This window comes from Nannobrachium achirus (genome assembly GCF_963921795.1).
Source record: "Nannobrachium achirus genome assembly, chromosome: 10".
In the NCBI taxonomy this organism is placed as follows: Eukaryota; Metazoa; Chordata; class Actinopteri; order Myctophiformes; family Myctophidae; genus Nannobrachium; species Nannobrachium achirus.
This window is the reverse complement of record NC_137819.1, coordinates 1,303,564-1,323,775: the sequence shown is the minus strand read 5'-3', so window position 1 is coordinate 1,323,775 and position 20,212 is coordinate 1,303,564. Positions and strand designations below refer to the sequence as shown.

Genomic DNA, 20,212 nt, shown 5'->3' with positions numbered 1-20,212 from the left:
ATAAACCATGCTATTACCTATAGGGTTGAATTGTCATGTGAAGCTTCACCAATCCAATGCAATAGGTGAGACCTATGCAATAAGTGAGACCTATTGCATATTTGAAAAAGCCTATTCATTCTGGACTGATATTTTACACGTACGGGACAGGAAAAACCTGTTCATTCTGGCCTGGAGTGACCATATATGGACATAAGGTAACGGACATTGTGTTTTTGAAAAACCCTGTTCATTCTGGACTGAAATGACCATATATGGGCGTGATACACAGAAAGCCATTCATTGGAGGTAACGGACATTCTGTTTTTGAAAAAACCTGTTCATTCTGGACTGAAATGACCATATATGGGCGTGATACACACAAAGCCATTCATTGGAAGCGGTTTCCACCGCTTCAAAAAATAGCTACTTAAGGTTATCTCAAAGGTCAGTCAAAGAACAAGATTCCTGGGCAGGATATCTCCTATTATGTCAACAGCAGTGCAATGAGGACCTTGTCCGGTGATCTCATTCAGTGTCACTTGGACTATGCATGGACCTCATGGTACGTCTACAAGTCACTGATTGTGAAGACAAAGCTGCAGACGTCCCAAAATAAGAAAAATCACTGCTGCGCTACTCTGATTGTTTGTAGGTCGTAAGAGGGTATCATAGTACACTCTGCGGTGATAAGCTATCACTGCGGTGTAGTCTTTTAAAGTCAGAAAACTACAAGATTATGGGGCTATCACTGAAGTCCTATCATTGCGAACCCCAACACATGTACTCTGTTTTTACCTTCAGACTCCTTCATCTCCCCATCACCCACTGATTGGTCGATCTTGACCAATCAGTGTGCCCCCAGAGGCACAGAGGCGCAGTGATAGGACTTCACCGTTACCACCATTTGAGGTGATATCTCTTCACCTTGGACTCTGATAAAGCCTTAAGCCTCTATTAGAGTCCAGGGTGAAGAGCTATTCACCGCAAATTTTAGGAGTAAAGCTATCCACCTAAAGTGAGAAAATAAGTGGAGGCCATCATAGTCAGTCACGGTGAAGTCCTATCACTGTGACTGACTGGTCTAGATCGACCAATCAGTGAACGGGGTGATGGGTCGATCTGTCTGAAAGTAAAAACAGAGAGATGTGTCGGGGTTCGCGCTGGATAGCTCATCACCGCGGTGCCTACTATGATAGGGGCTTTAACAGTCCGTCCGTTTGAATCTTTTTGTAACCGCCCCTTTGGGGGAAAAAAATACACCGACACCAACCAGGGCCCAGTATGCAAATATAGGGCGAGCGTTTCACCTCTGCGCGACTCTGATTGGTTGTAGGTCTAACCAATAGAGTCTGTTTGAATCTTTATGTAACCGCCCAATAGAGCAGTGAAGTCTGACGTCATTTACCCATCCTACCTGGTTCATGTTTCCCCCCTCCCCCCATTCTGAATTCCCATAGACTTTTTTCATATCGCGTCATATAAGAACTGTGTTCCAAATGATCTAAGCGGTTTGACTCATATGGATATGAAGAATCAACCGATGGTGAGAAAACGCTAATGTTACTGTCGCCGAATTAGTTACATTTTCGCTAGAAACAGGCTTCATCAAATATGAGTGAATGACCATACAGAGCCACCTCCCCGACAATATCGCGCAAACCGTTTGTTTATTTTTGGACCACAAGGCTTGTATGAGACGATTTGAAGATGACCAAATGTTATAATTCTCCATAGTCGGGGGATGAGCGAGTCACGTCATTCACTGCTCTATAGAAAAGAAAAATACACTGAGAAGAACCAGACTCTGTCTACGCAGTTTGATAGTGTCTGGCTATACGAGGCTACAGTAATTTGCCCCAGTATCCCAAATACTTGTTTAAAACCCATTAAGACCTGGAATGCATTATTATGCATTATTACGCTTTTATGCTTTAACTATGAAAAAAAAAGCAGATATACAAGCTCACAGCACAGCACCGAGTGCCACATTACGGGCTTGTAGATCTACTATTTTTGAAAAATCGTGAATATTTGTGCAAGACTTTTTGACCCAATTCTATGAAAATGTCTTCTAAATCCTTCTTCTAAAAATGTGTTGTTCCAGGGGCCCCCCAGAAGCAACTATTTGAGTTACAAATGTTCGCTCTAAAAATATATATATTCAAAGATTTGCAAAAAAAAAAAAATCTTGATTTTAAAAAAATAGCAGATCTACAAGCTCACAGCGCGGCACTCGGTGCCACGCTGTGAGCTTGTAGCTCTGCAATTTTTCAATAGCTAAAGCAAAAAAATTTGTTCCAGGTATATGGAGCAGCACCTGGCTGCAGACACTAGGGTCCTGTTGATGTCCACGGGAGACAGGAACATCAACAAGTGGCAGGAAGTGACCTCACAGTGTCAAGTGACTTCATGCCGCTTGTGGAGGTCACGTGACGTCTCTGCCTTGCAGTCCAAGGCACTACAGTCCCTTTGAGCCGCATTGTCGCTATGTGTACATGTTATCTTTTATCTTTTAGACAACCCAACTCTACCCCCTAACCCTAAACAGAACCTCCATGGGGTAGAGCAAGAAAGAGGTGTGAGGTCACTTCCTGCCACTTGTTGATGTTCCTGTCTCCCGTGGACATCAACAGGACCCTAGTGTCTGCAGCCAGGTAGTCTTGGGTATATGGGTTAAATTACCAAAGTGAGGGATGCTTCAGTCCTGAAGGCCCCAAATTCCCAATAGTCGGGGAAGGCACAGGCTCAAAAGCTCAAAGAATAGGGTTTTACCTGTGATGTCATGACATACTTTTTATTTTAGTTTTTTCTATTCATTTGGTCATTAAGGTACACAGAATGAGAGGCCTGCTCTGTCGGAAACATTGCGAAAAAAGGTTATGGCCATTAGGATTCAATATCTAGGGTGTTGCAAGGAATGGAGTTTGTCCACGCGCGTGAAACATTTCAGGTTTTATCCGGTTTTTGGTGTTTTTTTATTTCAGTTTCAGGTGTTTATTCCCCACACAACAGTCTAACAAGGAGATGCAGATAGCTGTATAGTTACTAGGCCTACTATTTGGCATGCAGCGAAACACATACAGTTTTTTTATTTTTTTTATTATTAGAAACAATACTCCCATAGGCGTAGTTTGACATTTTCCCTTTCATTATTGGTATCACAGTTGCAGCAAGAACTTTTTCATGAGAGATATTTGTTTAAGAAGTGCCAATAAGAATAACCATTTGATAATCTCTGCTATAATTTCTAAATGACTACAAAACATTTTGTTTGATGCAGGACAATAATTATTTTAATAACAATAAGGGAATATCAGCGAATAATAATACTTTAAAAATGAAATACTTTCAACATTTTGAAAAAATATGTTATTTTCTTAACATCATTAATTTTCAAGCCTAATAATTTATGTGTAATCTTTGAGTACAGTTCGGATATTGCAGGTATGTACAGGTATATTCATATCCAGACAACCAGAGAGAGAGACAAGAGAGAGAGAGAGAGAGAGAGAGAGAGAGAGAGAGAGAGAGAGAGAGAGAGAGCGAGAGAGAGAGCTGATCACTTAACATTCCAATCAATCAACTCAATTGTCGCCAGCTGGTCTCTGTGTGAAACCTAGCCTAAACTCCAGTGAGCAGTTGGTTAATTCTTTAAAAAATCATAACTCTTGACAGGAATGGGCTAGAGACTTACTTTTTTCCCCTAAATGCTCAGAAATGCTAGGGTGATGACGCCCTTGCATCTAACTGGTTATACTGTATTAGATCCTTAGCCTGGATAGCCCACTCCTCTGCCTGCACTGGAGTCTTCTCTTAGCATACCTCTCTTGTCCTATATCATTTTCTTTGTTGTATCGTTAATTGTACAGTTTGTTGTGTGTTGTTCTGTGTCTCAAAGTGGACCATGGTGGGAAAAGGGTCAGCTGTTTTGTATAATACATTTTTTTCTTTTAATGGCGATTCTTTTAATTGCCAACAAAGTATTCTATTCTATCAGGCCTAGCAGATTACATATTGGCTCCTACAAGCTACATAACATCATGTCATATCATACTGTATTATAAGTACTATAAAGATAAAGGTTTGTTAAAAGTAACCGTGACAATAATTGCGACAGTCAGGTCGCAAGTTACTATGAAAACCTCCACCGGCTGTCTGTCAGTCAGTCCTTCCGTCTGTCTGTCTGTCCGTCACGTCACGTCATGTCACTCACGTCACGTCACGTCACGTCACGTCACGTCACGTCACGTCACGTCACGTCATACTTTTGGCCCTGCGTTGCCCTTATCCATGCCAAACTTTGCACACACACGTTGGCTGGCAAACCACAACCTCCGCCCCTGATTTCTCACATGCCCCTCTTCTAGCGCCACCATGAGGTTGCTTTTTGCAGACACTTATCTCCAGCACCGTTGCTCCCATCCACGCCAAACTTTGCACACACACGTTGGCTGGCAAACCACAACCTCCACCCCTGAGTTCTCACATGCCCCTCTTCTAGCACCACCAGTTGCTGACCTGATGGTCGCTTATCTCCCGATTTGGGAGTCTTACTGGTAGTGTACTGTATAATTCATCCTCTTGTGTAACATAGAGAGGACGTGTTATGTGCTGTGTAACATCATACAGAATAGGATTTATTCTCTCAAGTGCCCTGATGCCATTATAACTACAGTCCATGTAAAGTCCCTGAAACTCTGTCTCATTTGTTGAACTTGACCCCAGATAGTAATGCTGTGAATTAGCATAATCCAATGTGTGTAAATTGCAAAGCATTACTAAACATGTCTCTTGTTCTCTACCCACAGGCAATGTCAGTACTGTTTCAGAAAGGTAAGTTTATTTGGTTAAAAAAAAAAGAAAGAAAATAATTTATAAAATATAGAGCAGTTCAAAATAGAGTACTTAAATTAAGTGCATTCATCATTGGCCAAGCCCACTGAGCATTTTTCTAAAATCAGACTAATCAACGTCTAGAAATTAACGTTTATTAGACGTCTAAGCTTAGACTAGACGTTAATTAGACCAGTGGTTCTCAACCTGTGGGTCGGGACCCCCAGGGGGGTCCCCAAATTATTTTGGGGGTCCCCAGATGATTAGCTTAATGTGAAACATTGTTTTCTCACTCAACAGTAAACAAACCAACATAAAGAAATAGTGAGGCGTTGTGAGCATGTAGATCTGCTATTTTCAAAATAGAACCATGGTGTACAAAATGTAATGCCTCAACTTTTAGACGTCTATATATTGACCGTCTATATATAGTAGGGCATTCACCAAATATTCGAATATAAAAGTCACTATTCAAAGTTGTTCACCAAAGTCGAATATTCGCTTATTTTTATTGTTTTCTCTTCCAAAAATGTATAGTTTATAAACCTTGGCGAGATAGGAAGTCATAAGAATGAATTGTCAATGCCCCTGGTGGATGAATTTGTTAATGCTCTATACCAGGGGTCCTCAAACCTTTTAGGCCGTGACCCCCCAAAAAAACATATTTTAACTGGGGACCCCCACCCTCACAACGCCTCGCAACGCAAGGCGTTGTGAGCATGTAGATCGGCTATTTTCACAATGTTTGCCTCTTGCTTACTTAATATGTCACAGTTTGGCCAGTCCTGTCGAATATTCGACTATTCGAATACTTTGAGGTTGAATAATTCGAATACTAAAAATCACTATTCGTGAATGCCTTAACCGTTGAAATAACATCTAAACAACGTCTAGACGTCTAAAAAACTCTTATTTCTAGACGTTGATTAGACCGACTATTGCTACCGTAATTCACAAAAAGGCATCACATCACATTACATTACTTTCCCCTGCAGCTACTGTACTATTAAACATGCTGGTTTTCATGACTACGGTACAAGATGTGTTTGAATTCACCTCTGTTCTGTTCTGTTTGTTTTCTCTCTGAACGATCTCCTCCTCCTGGTCTGTAGAGGTGTTCCCAGGCCAAGGTAAGCTACCGTCTATATTTATACATTTGTTTTTTGCATGTTCTGCTTTGGAGAGAGAGAGAGAGAGAGAGAGAGAGAGAGAGAGAGAGAGAGAGAGAGATAATTGACGGATGGGTAACTTCATCATCATATAGTAGATGCAGTAGAGACTCATACAGATGATAAGGACATCTATAGACAGCGGCGGAATCTGTATGCCCAAGCCAGCATGCTGTGTCGCAAATTTAGCATGTGCTCAGTACCTGTGAAGATATCTCTTTTCAGATCTTTTTGTACACCACTGTATACTGCCCACCTTTGGTGTCGCTACAGACAAGGCAGCATCAGACGTCTCACAGTGGCCTATAATGTATGAGGCTGCTGGAGCACATGTCTGTATGTCAGAAACGTAATATTTGGGCTTGGTGCATTGCGTTTATTTTATTTTTATTTTTCATTATTAGTTTTTGTATTGTTTTATTGTATTGTAACTGATATGGATCTCCTTGGGTCTGAAATAAAGATTGAATTGAATTGAATTATTCAATAAACTCCTTAAATGGGGCTTAAGAGACAAACCTGTCAGCAGGATAATTGTGTTTAATGATATAATAATTTAATATTGTGCATTGCTGATGTTTCTCCATGTCTGACTCTCTCTCTTCCAGATCATTTGAAACAGGTTGATTATCAGGAAAATCACTCCCTGAGGCATTGGCAGGGAGGAAAAAATAAAAAGATTGGTTAGTAAAGTGTGTGTGTGTGTGTGTGTGTGTGTGTGTGTGTGTGTGTGTGTGTGTGTGTGTGTGTGTGTGTGTGTGTGTGTGTGTGTGTGTGCGTGCGTGCGTGCGTGCCGTGCGTGCCGTGCGTGCGTGCGTGCGTTAGGTCATTAACGAAAAAGTCGACTGAGTCGACTTCATTACACAAGTCGACTCCCACCAGAGAAAGTCGAAAGTCGAAAGTTGAAGTAAAAAAAAAAAACACTTTCTATTGTGAAAATAGCCGATCTACATGCTCGTAGATCGGCTATTTTCACAATTTCTGCCTCTATATATTTGACAATTTGGCCAATGTTTAATTTGTCATTTTAGAGGCATTAAAAAGTCCTTAAATTGGCAACTTTAGAAATGTGCATTAACCCTCTATATACTTAAACGTTATGTTGGTTTGTTTACTGTTGAGAGAGAAAACAATGTTGCAAATTAAGTTAATCATCTGGGCCCCCCAAAATAATTGGGGGGTTGTGTGTGATGTGATGACGTCATCAAACGATAAAGTCGACTTTTTACCGAGTCGAGTCGACTTGCAAAAATCACAAGTCGTTAATGCCCTATAGCGTGCGTGTGTGTGCGTGACACTGGGTGGCGCTGTTTGCTAGTTTATGGGTCATCAATTATTTCCGGTACCCGGAAGGTCACCTGACATGTTGAGGACGTAACCAGAAACAGCGTTTCCTTTTTTTAGGAATTAGACGGAAACATTTGAGAAAATGGGAGAGGGGCTGGGCTGGGACGTCTATCTTGGAGTGGATCGTCACGAGTGGTCAGGGATTATTTTCCAACTCCATGACACCCGTGTGCATCTTTTGAGGCTCCCGTGAGCAAATCGGAGCCACACTGAATATTCTATTTAATAAAACCAGTAAGACTCCCTAATCGGGAGATAAGCGACCGTAGGTGGCTTATCTCCACAAATAGGGCTAAAATGTGTTTTTCCAAAATCTTCCTGATCCATGTTGATGACATGAGTGTAGACATGCTGTGTAGTGATATTCATGATTTTAGGGCAAAAACTGTAGGAGCAGTGTCCAAAAATGTGTTTTAAAAATCGGCCTGAAGGTGGCGCTAGAATAGGGCCATGTGAGAAATGAGGGGTGGGGTCTCCGCGTTGCCTTGGCGGACGAATAGGTACCGGCCCCGGCTCTCCCGGACGCTCCTAGCCCGAGTTAAAGCATTTTATGTGCGCTGCAGTGGCAGGGGGTCCTCCACTGGGGGCGCCACCACTTTTGCATCCGTTCTGGAGCACCAGGAGTCGGTGGTCCCCGGGAATTCCCCGTGAGCAGCCCCGTTGGGGTGGTCATTTGGTCATTTTTGCACATTTGGTCATTTTTTACATCTGAGGGTCCCCCAGGTCCCTGGGGCTCCGGGGGTCCTTGGAGGTTGTAGTTTGGCAGTCAAGGAGTGTGTGTGCAAAATTTGGCATGGATGGGGGCAACGGTTGTGGAGATATGAGCAGGGCAAAAGTGTGACGGACTGACTGACTGACTCACTCACTCACTCACTCACTCACAGACAGCCGGTGGAGGTTTTGGTAGTAAATGCGACCTACGGTCGCAAAAACTAAAAAACAATGTTGGCAGTCTGAGTTTATTTCCTGTTCACAAAGTGCAAAAAGTAGTGTTTTGGGACAGTATTTCACCGTATGTAGACCAGAATGGGGGTAGAAAGGACCACAGACTTATTGAACGTACAATGAACTCAGTCACTCAGAGTATAGGCCTACTTATTCTTTTCCTATTCAACAGACAGTAAAGGTGTAGTATAGAACTCCATATTCATAAGGAGCCAACGGGAGAGCCAGGGCCGGTACCCACGCGTCCGCCTGCTTAGAGCGCCACCTAGTGGAGGACCCCCGCCACTGCAGCCATTTTCAACACTGCTCCTACAGATTTTGCCCTAAAATCACGCAAATCGGTACACACTTGCTTTACACTCATGTCTTCAACATGGATCTGTCCCATATAGCGCCACCATCAGGGCCATTTTTTCAAACACATTTTTGGACACTGCTCCAACAGATTTTGCCCTAAAATCACGCAAATCGCTAAACAGCATGTCTACACTCATGCTATCAACATTAATCTGTCCCATATAGCGCCACCATCAGGCCGATTTTTTCAAACACATTTTTGGACACTACTCCTACACATTTGCCCCTAAAATCACGCTGCGACCTGATGGCCGCTCATCTCCTATTAGGGAGTCTTACTGGTAATGTTAGGTTAAGCTGGGCCAGCACATTTTTATGTAGGTGACGGAACAACAGCTGTGGTCACTCTCACCCTAGTTGTGGCCCTTTTCAAGGTTTCGGTTCAAGATAAGCCCTGCAATGATTGACAGAATGGCTAATATAAGCCAAACTGCACATTTATGTTTGTTGTGTGTGTGTCACTGTTGAGCCGACGGGCTGTCCAGGTTGGGAGCTCAGACTCCACCGCTCCAGGAACCGTCGTACTCAGTTTGTCTCTGCCTAATAAACTGACAGCAGAACCCTGACTGCTTCTCCCTCCTAGGCTTGTCTCTGGTGACTCTGTGCTTGAGCTCAGAGGAGGATGACTCCCTGTTTTACCTGTGCCACGCGTGTGAGGAGTCCATCTCAGACGCAAGGAACCTGAGGGTCCATCTGCACTCGACCAAGCACTGCTGCAATTATGTAAGTGCTGACCACCACCTTATAAAGAGATACGCAGGGGTGTCGCGCCAAATTCTGGGGCCCTGGGTACTTTAGCTATTGAAAAATAGCAGGTATACAAGCTCACGCTGCGAGCTTGTAGATCTGCTATTTTTGAAAAATCTTGAAGATTTGAATAATTCTTTGAATAATTCTTTGAATAATTCTTTGAATAATTCTTTGAATAATTCAAAGTCTTTGAATAATTCAAATCCTTCTAACGTTTTTTTTTTGTTTCTATGTCAGTGGTGCTCAAATATGTGAAGGACCCCCAAAATGATATGTATTTGGCCACGGACCCCCATCTCAAAATATTTAATTCCAGGGACCTCCCAGAAGCAAAATTTTTAGTTACAAATGTTCCCTTAAAAAATGCATATATTAAAAGATTTGTAGGCTACACATTTTCACGACTTTTCAAAAATAGCAGATCTACAAGCTCGCAGCACGACACTCGGTGCCGCGCTGTGAGCTTGGCCCCTCCACCTTGGGCCCTAGTAACTCAGTCCCTCCCCCCCCTTGTGACGCCCCTGGAGATACACATCAGCTTGGCTTTCTACTTGACATGTATGTTTCTTATTTCCTATAGAACTACAACGATCCCAACGCGCTGAGATTCTCCTGGATTCCCTGCCAAAAGATTGAACTTATTGTGGATCCCGAGTGCTTGAAACTACCCAGTGGGAATCTGCAGGTCGGTTAGTTTGTGCAGAGAGCTGGAATGTGATCAGAGTGACGCGATTGTTATAAAGACCACCATTTTCTTCGTTGTTTAACTTGGAACCACAGCCGGCAAACTCTGGAACAGACTGACAAGGACTGTAACGTTAGGATATTTGATTGTTGGATCTCAATCTGTCGAGAGAGAGCTTGCAAGTCATAGAGCTCATCACTTTGTCTGACTGTGGGAGCATTAGTGATGTAAAGCCAGAGATGTAAAAGAGTCTTTGATCTCGAGTCAAGTCCGAGTCACGAGTCTTTGATCTCGAGTCACGAGTCGAGTCGAGTCTTTAGTGGGTCAGCCCGAGTCGAGTCACAAGTCTTTCATCACAAGTCACGAGTCGAGTCACGACTCACGAGTCACATAAATACCAAGTTAGCTGAAGTAAAATAGCTGATGATGAGCTAAACATGTGTCTTTTATTTCGCCGTTTTAATATTTAAATCTTACGATGAAAGGTCCATGCAGACGGCTGTGTCTGTGGCACCAGAGAGGAAAGAAGAAAGGAGAAGTAAAGGCCAATATTTGTCGGGCTTGTCATGCATTATAGTGCTTAAAATAAAGATTGTTCACGAGTCTTATGAGCTCGAGTCGAGTCGAGTCGAGTCTCGAGTCTTTGAGGGGCGAGTCCGAGTCGAGTCTCGAGTCTTTGAGGGGCGAGTCCGAGTCGAGCACGAGTCTCGAGTCGCGAGTCTTTAACTCGAGTCCCCATCTCTGTGTAAAGCATACAGTACAGTATCCAATCTCTCTCTGGGTTAACCACTTTCAACATTACAGCACTAGTTTGGGCATGCCATTATAGGCTAAATACATAAAAAAGTGAGCTATAATATACATCTGTATATATTGGTAATTGTCTCTATTCTTTGAAATGTCATAAAATGTCTTGACATCTGATATAACCAGAATGAACAGGATGGTTGATTGCTTTCAATATACTTTAGCTGTCTTTTCTGTGTGCAGGTTCTGGACTTGCCTCCAGATGTGTTCGAAACAGTGAAAGGTACCAGTTATGTCAAAGGTACTTGCTACAATGCTACAATAATGCAGATAAGGAAAACAATGTCAAAACGTATTGCGACCGAAGGTCGCATTTACCCTGAAAAACCTTGTCGCTTGAGTGACCTTTTTCTGTACAGGAAGTGATGTCAGTGTGATGTCAGTGAGTCGTGACATCACTTCCTGTACGGGGTGGCTACACAAGACAAAAAAAAAGAGAAGGATACTAGGGGTGTAACGATAACTGTATCGAAATATCGTTTTTAACTTAACAAATTGAAGTATATCGAAATGAAAACAGCTAAAATCGAATCGTATCGTTTTATTTTGTATCGTATCGAATCGTCAGTGCAAAGAATCGATTGTATCGATACTACCTACTTGTCCATTGTATTTAGCATTTTTAAGAAGAAAAAAATAAAAGGGGTGGTTTAATTACTTTTCCTCTCCATATAGCTACACTGATCTATCGATAAATGTGTGTAATCTCTGGGTTCATGTCAAGGTGCAGGTTTGTCAATATACAATGTCCATGCATTTGGCAGATAATCACTGTGTTTACTTATTTATATCCATAATAATACATGTTTCCCTTAAAAAACAGCACTATCCACACCTTTCACACAAATGTAATTTCTTTGCTAAATAGTTACTATATCGATTTTAACTCATTGAATCGTATCGTATCGTATTGCCATGAATGAACCAATATCGTCCATGTATCGTATCGTCAACCATGTATCTTGATATATATTGAATCGCTATTAAAATGTATCGTTACACCCCTAAGGATACACAAGACTAAGAAAGACAAAAAAAGAGAAGAATAAAAAAGAAAAAAAGGAGGAGGAGGATAAAGATACCAAAAGGAGAGAGAAGAAAGGGTGGATGAGGTACAATGTGCGGTATCCTCCTCCGATCTGATACGGGGCGGCTAGACTTAGATCACCTATGAAAGAATGTCCATCCACCTGGAGAAAAGACAATGTAACAAGGAGGTGGCAACGGGGCGGCCAGATAAAGTTATTAGGCCTGGATCCGACTTTAAGTCGACGCACAGGATTCCAGAAGTGTAGCGCTTATTCGCTCTTGTATCAAACCGGTACTCGAAACGTTCTTAGAATTTAACATATTTTCTAAAGTAAATATGTTGGCGGCTGTGTTAAGAACGTTTCGTTGTCAAGCTCAACGTTGGGCATTTGGACCTATACATGGAGAAATGGAGAAAACCTGTTTGGCCTAAACATGGAGATGTGGAGAACACTATATATGGAGATAGTCCAGTCCATCATGTCATATGGGATTACCGTCATAGACAGTAGCCATTGTTAGGCCGGAGTCAATGGCTGTCTGTCTGACTGTCTGTACAGGAAGTGATGTCACATGACATACTTATTATGCCCATATATGAGTCATTCACATCTCCATGTTTAGGCAAACTCCACACAGAAAGGCCCTATCGCCAACCCCTCCTAGGGTGTGAGCGATAGGGGCTTTCTGTGTGGAGTTTGCATGTTCTCCCCGTGTCTCCTAGGGTTGATACCCTCACAAAAACATGAACAAACTCCCCCCAGAAACTAGAATCGTCAGAGAAACGCTGTGGTTGGCCAGATGGTCAAGAATTGGCGCGACCTCGCCCTTTAGGGCGAGGTCGCATGTCACCCTGAGGTCGCATGTCACCCTCAGGTGTCTTACTAGTATATATATACCAGTAAGACTCCCTAATCGGGAGATAAGCGACCGTCAGGTCGCAGCGTGATTTTAGGGCAAAATGTGTAGGAGCAGTGTCCAAAAATGTGTTCGAAAAAATCGGCCTGATGGTGGCGCTATATGGGACAGATCCATGTTGATGAGATGAGTGTAGGCATACTGTGTACCGATTTGTGTGATTTTAGGGCAAAATCTGTAGGAGCAGTGTCCAAAAATGTTTTTTAAAAAATCGGCCTGAAGGTGGCGCTAAATGGGACAGATCCATGTTGATGACATGAGTGTAGACATACTGTGTACTAGGGCATTCACCGAATATTCGAATATTCGAATACCAATTCACTAATCGAGTACTGTAATCACTAATCGAGTATTCGCCGAAATAAATTTTAATATAATTTTTCGTGTTTTTTTTTTTTTTCCCTAAGCCGTGACAATATTTCTACAGCAGAAATGCAGCTGTGAGCTCTGGTGTTAGTAGTAGTATCTCATAATCCATTGATGTTTGATTGTTGTCAAATCCTACCACACGGCTTGTGATTGATGTGCCGACATATACACGGCTGCCCATCACTAGAGATGGCACAGTGTAGGAGGGGAGGGGCACTCCAGAGCACAACAAGCTCAATGCTCATTGCTGACAAAAGTGTGTCTAATACTTTAGGCTACTTCTTCTATTGCTGCCGAGTTTCGTTCCTCTTGCTGAGTATATCCAGTTTAGAGGACTCCCTTCTCTTTACAGTAGCTCTTTGGACCGTGCTTCACCGCAACTTGTGTTGATCATCATGTTTCGTATTCAGTTTTATCTTATCTTATCCAATAAAGGAACAAGCGTCCAGCGTTTTATTTATAACGGGTCAAGAGTTTCGCGACACGGATTGGAGTGGAATTGATGATCTTGTAAAGCTTGTGTGTTACATATACTGTATAGACTACTATAGCCTATAGCATGGAATCATAACGCATCTTAGCCTTGTCTGTTGTATTGGTCGAGACTCGAGTCGCACCAGCCTTCATTAACATTGGAATGAGTCGCGGTTCATATAAATGGTCTGCTAAGTAGCGTAGGTGTTAACTACATGGGTGTGAAGGCTTTAACATAACGTGCATCCCATCAAACGATCACTAAATGCCTGGATCCCGAAGCTAAACAATCACCAATACAACACTGCTTGTAACAAACGAAGGATGGACAGTATGTGGTTGTTGTTGAACATAGATAGGATAGGCTTGAACATTTATTTTCGGAGTTTTCCTTGTAAAATAAACTATTTTTTCGTCGCAAGTTTCATCATGTTTATGCTATGTTCAGTTGTAAGACAGTGTAGCGTGTCAAAAATAGCAGATCTACAAGGTCACAACCATAGAGTTATAATAAGAATAGAGAGGACACCAGATATCCCCGCCCGTCCGCTTGCATTGAGTTGCTCACCCAGCGCATGAGGCGTTTTCACCCCTCCTTCCGCGTAGTAAAACCGTGACATAGTGGGGCCACTGTGACGCATTTTTCCACTGTGACGCATAGTTTGTGTTCATGGACGCGCTGGGGCTCAAATTCATGAACGAGCTCTTCCGGTATGAACGCGCGTCAATACAAAGAAGCCTATGCGCGTTCATGTGGTTAGTGGCCCCAACTGCAGTACCTCAAAACGGCCACCATGTCCATTTGGTTTCAGGGCGCCCCAGGGTTTCTCTCTCTGCTGCTTGAGTTCCGCATCCACCAGTGAAAACCTCTCACAGCCAATCGATGACTGTTATTTCACGAACCCATCCTTTTGTCCCGCCTACAAAAGTTAACCCGTTAATTGCTGGTTGTTTTCAAGGCTTGCAAAGCAGCGTTTTAATGATTTATTAGATTACATAAATATGATATTTCACCCTTCGAATACCCGAATATTCGAATACTATGAGGTCGAATAATTTGATTACTAAAAATCACTATTCGTGAAAGCCCTACCGATTTGCGTGATTTTTGGCCAAAAAATGTAGGAGCTGTGTCCATAAATGTTGTTTTGCAAGAACCGGCCTCATGTTGGCGCTAGAAGAGGGTCATGTGACAATTGATGGGTGGTTGTGGTTTGGCAGACAAGGAGTGTGTGTGCAAAATTTGGGGCAACGGTTGCGGAGATATGAGCAGGGGAAAAGTGTGACGTGTGACAGACAGACTGACTGCTGACTGACTGGCGGACAGCTGGTCGAGGTTTTAATAGTAAATGCGACCTGACGGTCGCAATTATATATATATATATATGTTACAGTTAGATTGGGTAACTTAGTTAGATCGTGGTAAGAGCACTCGTTTTGTCGTTCACCACACACCAATCACCACCAGATGGCGACAACAGCCATTCACTAGTGTAGGCGCTGACGTCAGTCGTTTGCGACTCTCTTTCGTTGTTTATTTACTAGCCTAGCTCGGCTGTGTTTAGCCATTAGCTTACTATGCCTAACTCTAACCCTAACCCTAACCTTAACCTCAGTAGAACAATGCCTAACCCTAACCCTAACCTCCATGGGCCGACGCTACGTTGTTGTTGCCTTTGTTGTGGATCAAAGCGACCGAGTGTTCCGCCCCGCGCCGCACAACGAGCTCTCCGGTTCTCAATTTCACCGAACCTCAAAAAAACTGTGACATATATATATAATTTTTTCTTTTTATATATAATTTTTTTTGGGGGGGGGGGGGGGGGGGGGGGCTTTCATGCTATTATATTACAGGACAAAAACCTGAATTCAAATGAACTCATGATTCTCCTCCTCTCTCTTTGACAGCAATGGCCACTCTGAGTCAACATGACAACCTTCTGAAGCAGATCACAGGTCCGTTGATGAGCGCCCCCCTCTGGCTGTCCAAGGCTAAGCAGGTCAACAATGAATGGCCTTGTTTTCCAATATTCATATACCCTGACTTTGTTGTTATGTTGTCTAATCCACAGCTTCCAGGCCAAAAAGGATGACAATACAGACATATCTGGGAACCCCAAACAGGAAGCATGCTCTTCTAGGTCAGTGCTTGCATCTCAGAATAACACGTCTTACAAGAGGAAATGATCTCAAAATGTCAGGGTCTGTTGTGAGCTAATCCACAGTAGTTAGATTATTTTAACTTTACTATAGGTGAATCAGAGAATACGTTGTACAGTATATGGTCCGTTGGATCCTCACACTTTCTGCCAAACCAGCTGACTCAAATCGTTTGGCTCTCTCTTTTTTCCCACAAATCAGTGCTATTGAACACCCTTTTCATCTGTGTGTTGGTTAAAAAAAATGAACCAATGAAAAGTAGTACAAAGCACCTTGGCCAAAACCTCCACTTGAGCTGGATAAATGTTTCATTTAATGAAAAATGAACATTTTGGAGTTATCTGGTCTTGGCCAGACAGCAGAGATATGATGGATGAGTGTATTATGAAAGTCAATATTCAAAGGAAAAAGTACTTCAAATTTGTATATATATTTTCTTTTATATATATATTGGTGTCCTGTAATGTCTTGTGGAATATAATGTTTTCATGTTTTGTGTGTAACCCAGGAAGATTAGCTGCTGTTATGCACCAACTAATGGTTATGATAATAAACTCTATTTTCATTTGAACCACCTAATGATGGCTGGCTCATCAGGTGAATGCAGCTACTTTAACTAAATGTAGAATTGAACCAGAGTTTAACCACATGTTGCTTTTAATTTATTTCATCCCACGATTTTGTAACCCATTTGTTCACCCCATGCCAATTGTCTAATCTAATCCCGGACCCTACTCTCCCTCTGCCAACCTGGGGGGACAACGGACTGCCTCATGCTTCCTTCTATGCATGAGGAGCCCAAGATGCCTCTTTCCACCCGACGGGGGAGTTTCCCCAGCTGGACGTAGCGCGTGGAAGGAACACGTTTTTTCCAACCAGTTCCTTTCCCCTCCATCAGGAACCCCTTGCTGCTTATTCTGTATATTATTGAAATCTGTTGTACCTTTTCCTCCCTGCAGGCTTGGAGCACCTGGTGGAGTGCAGCTGTGAGGACCAGACTGACAGACGCTTCTATCTCTGCACCGTCTGCAAACTCACCCTGACCCACACTAAGATCATCAAACATCTCCTCAGCTTTGATCACATCCGCTGCTACATTGTAATTTGCTACGACACTCTTGATTTATTAATGTAAAAATGATCAATAAGTAGTTTTAATGCTGTTAGTGCTCGATATCAGTACTGCTTATTGCCTCCTAGCTTTAGTAAATATTACATCTGCCCCTGTCCGCCTGTCGGTGACCAACATATCAGAAAAAATAATGTCTTTATTGCCATGAAATTTGCTGCACACATTCAGGGTCCCAAGAGGGGAAAAGCTATTTTGATTTTGATGAGCTCTTGTGCCATCACAGGCCAGACTTTCAGATGAGCAAACTGGGGAGATTCTAAGGCCTTGAGCAACTGTTTGCTACTAAATTAACCTCAGTGTTGTTTGTGTTTCCAGAATGCATGGCATCCCCGTACTCTGATGTACAGCTGCTATGAATACGACAGAAGGTTTCACAACATGATGCAGGATTTTGCTAAACAGATGGAAGGAATCCATGGAACGGCCATCACTGATATGAAGGTAATCAAGTACAGTACACTGTAGAAGTAATCATCAATCATGTCTCTTCTTGATCGCAACCGGGATGATCTTCCTGTGTCTGACAGTTGTAATAATTGTGAGGACTTCTGTTGTAGCAAGTGATCCTGGAGCCCGCTTTGTTCTCATCACTGGAAGGGACTTCATACGTAGAGGGTAAGTTTGTATTTTTAGTCGCAGAGTTGGAACACTCACTATCCCCATTATCATTCCTACTATTGGCCACATTCAGAGAATTTAATTAAATTTGTTTATAATCGAAGTTAAAAGGCATATAACCCAAGAGTAGAAGATCTAGTGATCTCTAAGAGGGAGAGAAAAGCTATTGGATACATTAATAATGGTGTAAATTGAATGCACCTCTCATGAAAACATAAATGAATATATACACAAAAATACGTATAAAAGGTAAATTGTGCATTCTAATCCTAATGTTATTAGGGGTGTCAATGCGAAAGGCCTATATAAGCGTTATGATGGAGAAATATGAATATCCAGTCAGGGTGAAGGTTGACAATTTATTGAAGAAGCGAAACAGAGAAACAGCATCAGAGCTTGGGCCTTGAGGGGCAGAAGCCCTTCAAGTGTCATATGGGACACCTTTTATACACCAAGATGCTCTCCCTAAATGGAGATAGAATAGGCACTAAGTTCCATAATAAGGCTGACTAGTTAAGTTAGCAATGATCATATTGTATAGTATCACTTAGTACAGATTCGCTGACAGAGAGAAAGTAAGCATGGAGGAGTTGGCTCAGCTGTTCGATTGACAGCTGTAGTTTAAGTAGAAATAGCACATGTACCGTGAAAGCTTGCTGACCGGAAGGGCAACATGTACACAATACATACAGGAATATCTGACTGTCAATCTATACATTTCTGCCACCACTGCGTATACTCGCTATGTGCCTTGTATCAACTCGCTGCAGCTACTTGAATACATCTGTGCTGTCTCTGTCTGGTTTCTTGAAAACACTCAAGAAAAGTGTAGTGACAGTCATTAAGACAATAAAACGGAAAGGGGATATCATTTCATCGCGTGGGGGAAGGGCTGGGGCTAGGCCTTATATGGAGATTATAGAGTTTGTCATTGTTATAATACTACTTAACTACTGTGCCTTCTATGAAGTGTATTCTGAGTAGCCTGGTATTTGCCCCTTAAACCTAGGAATATCATATTTTGCTTGTCAGTCAGATATTGTATATTTCTAGTTTACAGGTCAGCCTGTCAGTTTCGGGTATCGTGTGCAAATGCCAATGTGTATTTAAGGAGAATGACATGACTCACAAGAGTAGTTCTAAGACAGGAATTTGCCTTCTTCTTGTTTGCCTTACCAGGGCAGAAATCAGCCTATAAGCCTATAAGGCTATGTCTCTAGACAATAGATAGATGTCTGTTGCATACCATCGAAGTACGGAGAGAGGGAAAATGTCCAAACCAGTCTTTATCATAAAAACGTCTCCTTTATTTTAGAGTCACAGATATATCTTCATCAGGGAAAACACAGATTCTTCTCAGGTTGAAAATCACAAATCTCCTTTAGTTTAGTATATCCTAGTATTAGATGGAGTCCTGTATAAGTGGAATTGATGTCCTCAATGGGGTAATGGGGGTAATGGGGTCATGTCAGGGCTGAACCTACAATGTAACACACCTCCTATACTGTGGCTGGAACATATGAGGATTCTTGAGGGCATGTCCTAGTACATACATGTAACTTCTAACATGACAGTGAACGGGTGTTTCCACGGCAACCCATAGGATCCCATGCACCACGCTAGTCACGTAGCATTGCAGTGAACATACACATGCATGTAGGGAATCTAATCAATATTCTGTACGCCTCGCTGCCTCTACTGCAGCCCCAGGTTACCTTTAACCCAGTACTATGTCCTGGACTGTACACATGGAGGCCTATATCTACAGATACTTCATAAGTACACAAACATATATTATTACGTTAGTTCGTCAGATGCTACATGTCCATAAAAAGTTTCATTTTGTACTTGATTTACTGACATTTTTTAGCCTTGGCGATGCTGGAAGACTGGAGGAAGGAACGCAAGCTGAGCAGCTTGATAACTAGCATCACACCAGGAGAACAGCTGGGTAAGGAATAATATGACATTATGCCTCTGTAAGGGTTTGTCTCATGTAATATTTCAGGATCATCATTCATAATCATTGAGTATCCATGATATTTGAAGTTCACATATTATATCACACATAATGGTTTATACTTTTATACTCAAAACATGAATTTGTTTTAGTTTTCTATGTAACTTTCCATTGCCCTTCTGTGTATGTTACAATTACATTTTCGTTTTTCAGATTTATTAAAACCTAGTAGGCCTAATTCGAAAACTAATATAAAATAACAGCGTTAGCTTACAGTAGAGCTCCATGATAAACACCTGAACATCAACGTTTCAGGTGTTTATCCCAACTCATGGTGGCCCAGCAACTTAATAGGACAATATATGTTTGCGTTTGTGTGTGCGTTAGAGGATGACACAGGAGTGGATTTTCACTCCTGTCCCGTCCCACTCCCGCAGAAAGAATCCTGTCCCATCCCAATCCTGGGCCAGAGTAAAAAAAAAAATCCCGTCCTGTCCCACTCCTGTACAATGACTCCTGGTCCCATCCCGCTCCTGGTCAAAATCACTCCCGTTCACATCCCGCTCCCGAAAAAGAAATAAATAAATAAAATCGCGCAGATGTTTTTCTATTTTGATCCATATTATATTTGATATCATGTTTATTATTATATAATGTATAATTTTATAATGTTCGCA

The 20,212-nt window shown here is 42.1% G+C and overlaps 2 protein-coding genes across 2 annotated transcripts in view; one reads left to right on the top strand and one right to left on the bottom strand.

The window, feature by feature from the left end:
* Positions 1-20,212, bottom strand: part of ubp1 (upstream binding protein 1) — a 188,878-nt gene that overhangs the window by 36,481 nt on the left and 132,185 nt on the right. The window lies entirely within an intron of this gene.
* The window catches only part of LOC308293332 (uncharacterized protein), a 66,749-nt gene continuing 52,474 nt past the window's right edge, over positions 5,938-20,212 (top strand). The window contains exons 1-11 of the mRNA XM_080735798.1: positions 5,938-5,945; positions 6,593-6,667; positions 9,217-9,356; positions 9,964-10,068; positions 11,059-11,116; positions 15,574-15,621; positions 15,738-15,806; positions 16,785-16,924; positions 17,273-17,398; positions 17,515-17,572; positions 19,446-19,526. Coding sequence (XP_080591924.1) covers positions 15,576-15,621; positions 15,738-15,806; positions 16,785-16,924; positions 17,273-17,398; positions 17,515-17,572; positions 19,446-19,526 — 520 coding nt within the window. The 5' untranslated portion in view covers positions 5,938-5,945; positions 6,593-6,667; positions 9,217-9,356; ... (1 more) ...; positions 11,059-11,116; positions 15,574-15,575. The remainder of the gene's footprint in view (positions 5,946-6,592; positions 6,668-9,216; positions 9,357-9,963; positions 10,069-11,058; positions 11,117-15,573; positions 15,622-15,737; positions 15,807-16,784; positions 16,925-17,272; positions 17,399-17,514; positions 17,573-19,445; positions 19,527-20,212) is intronic.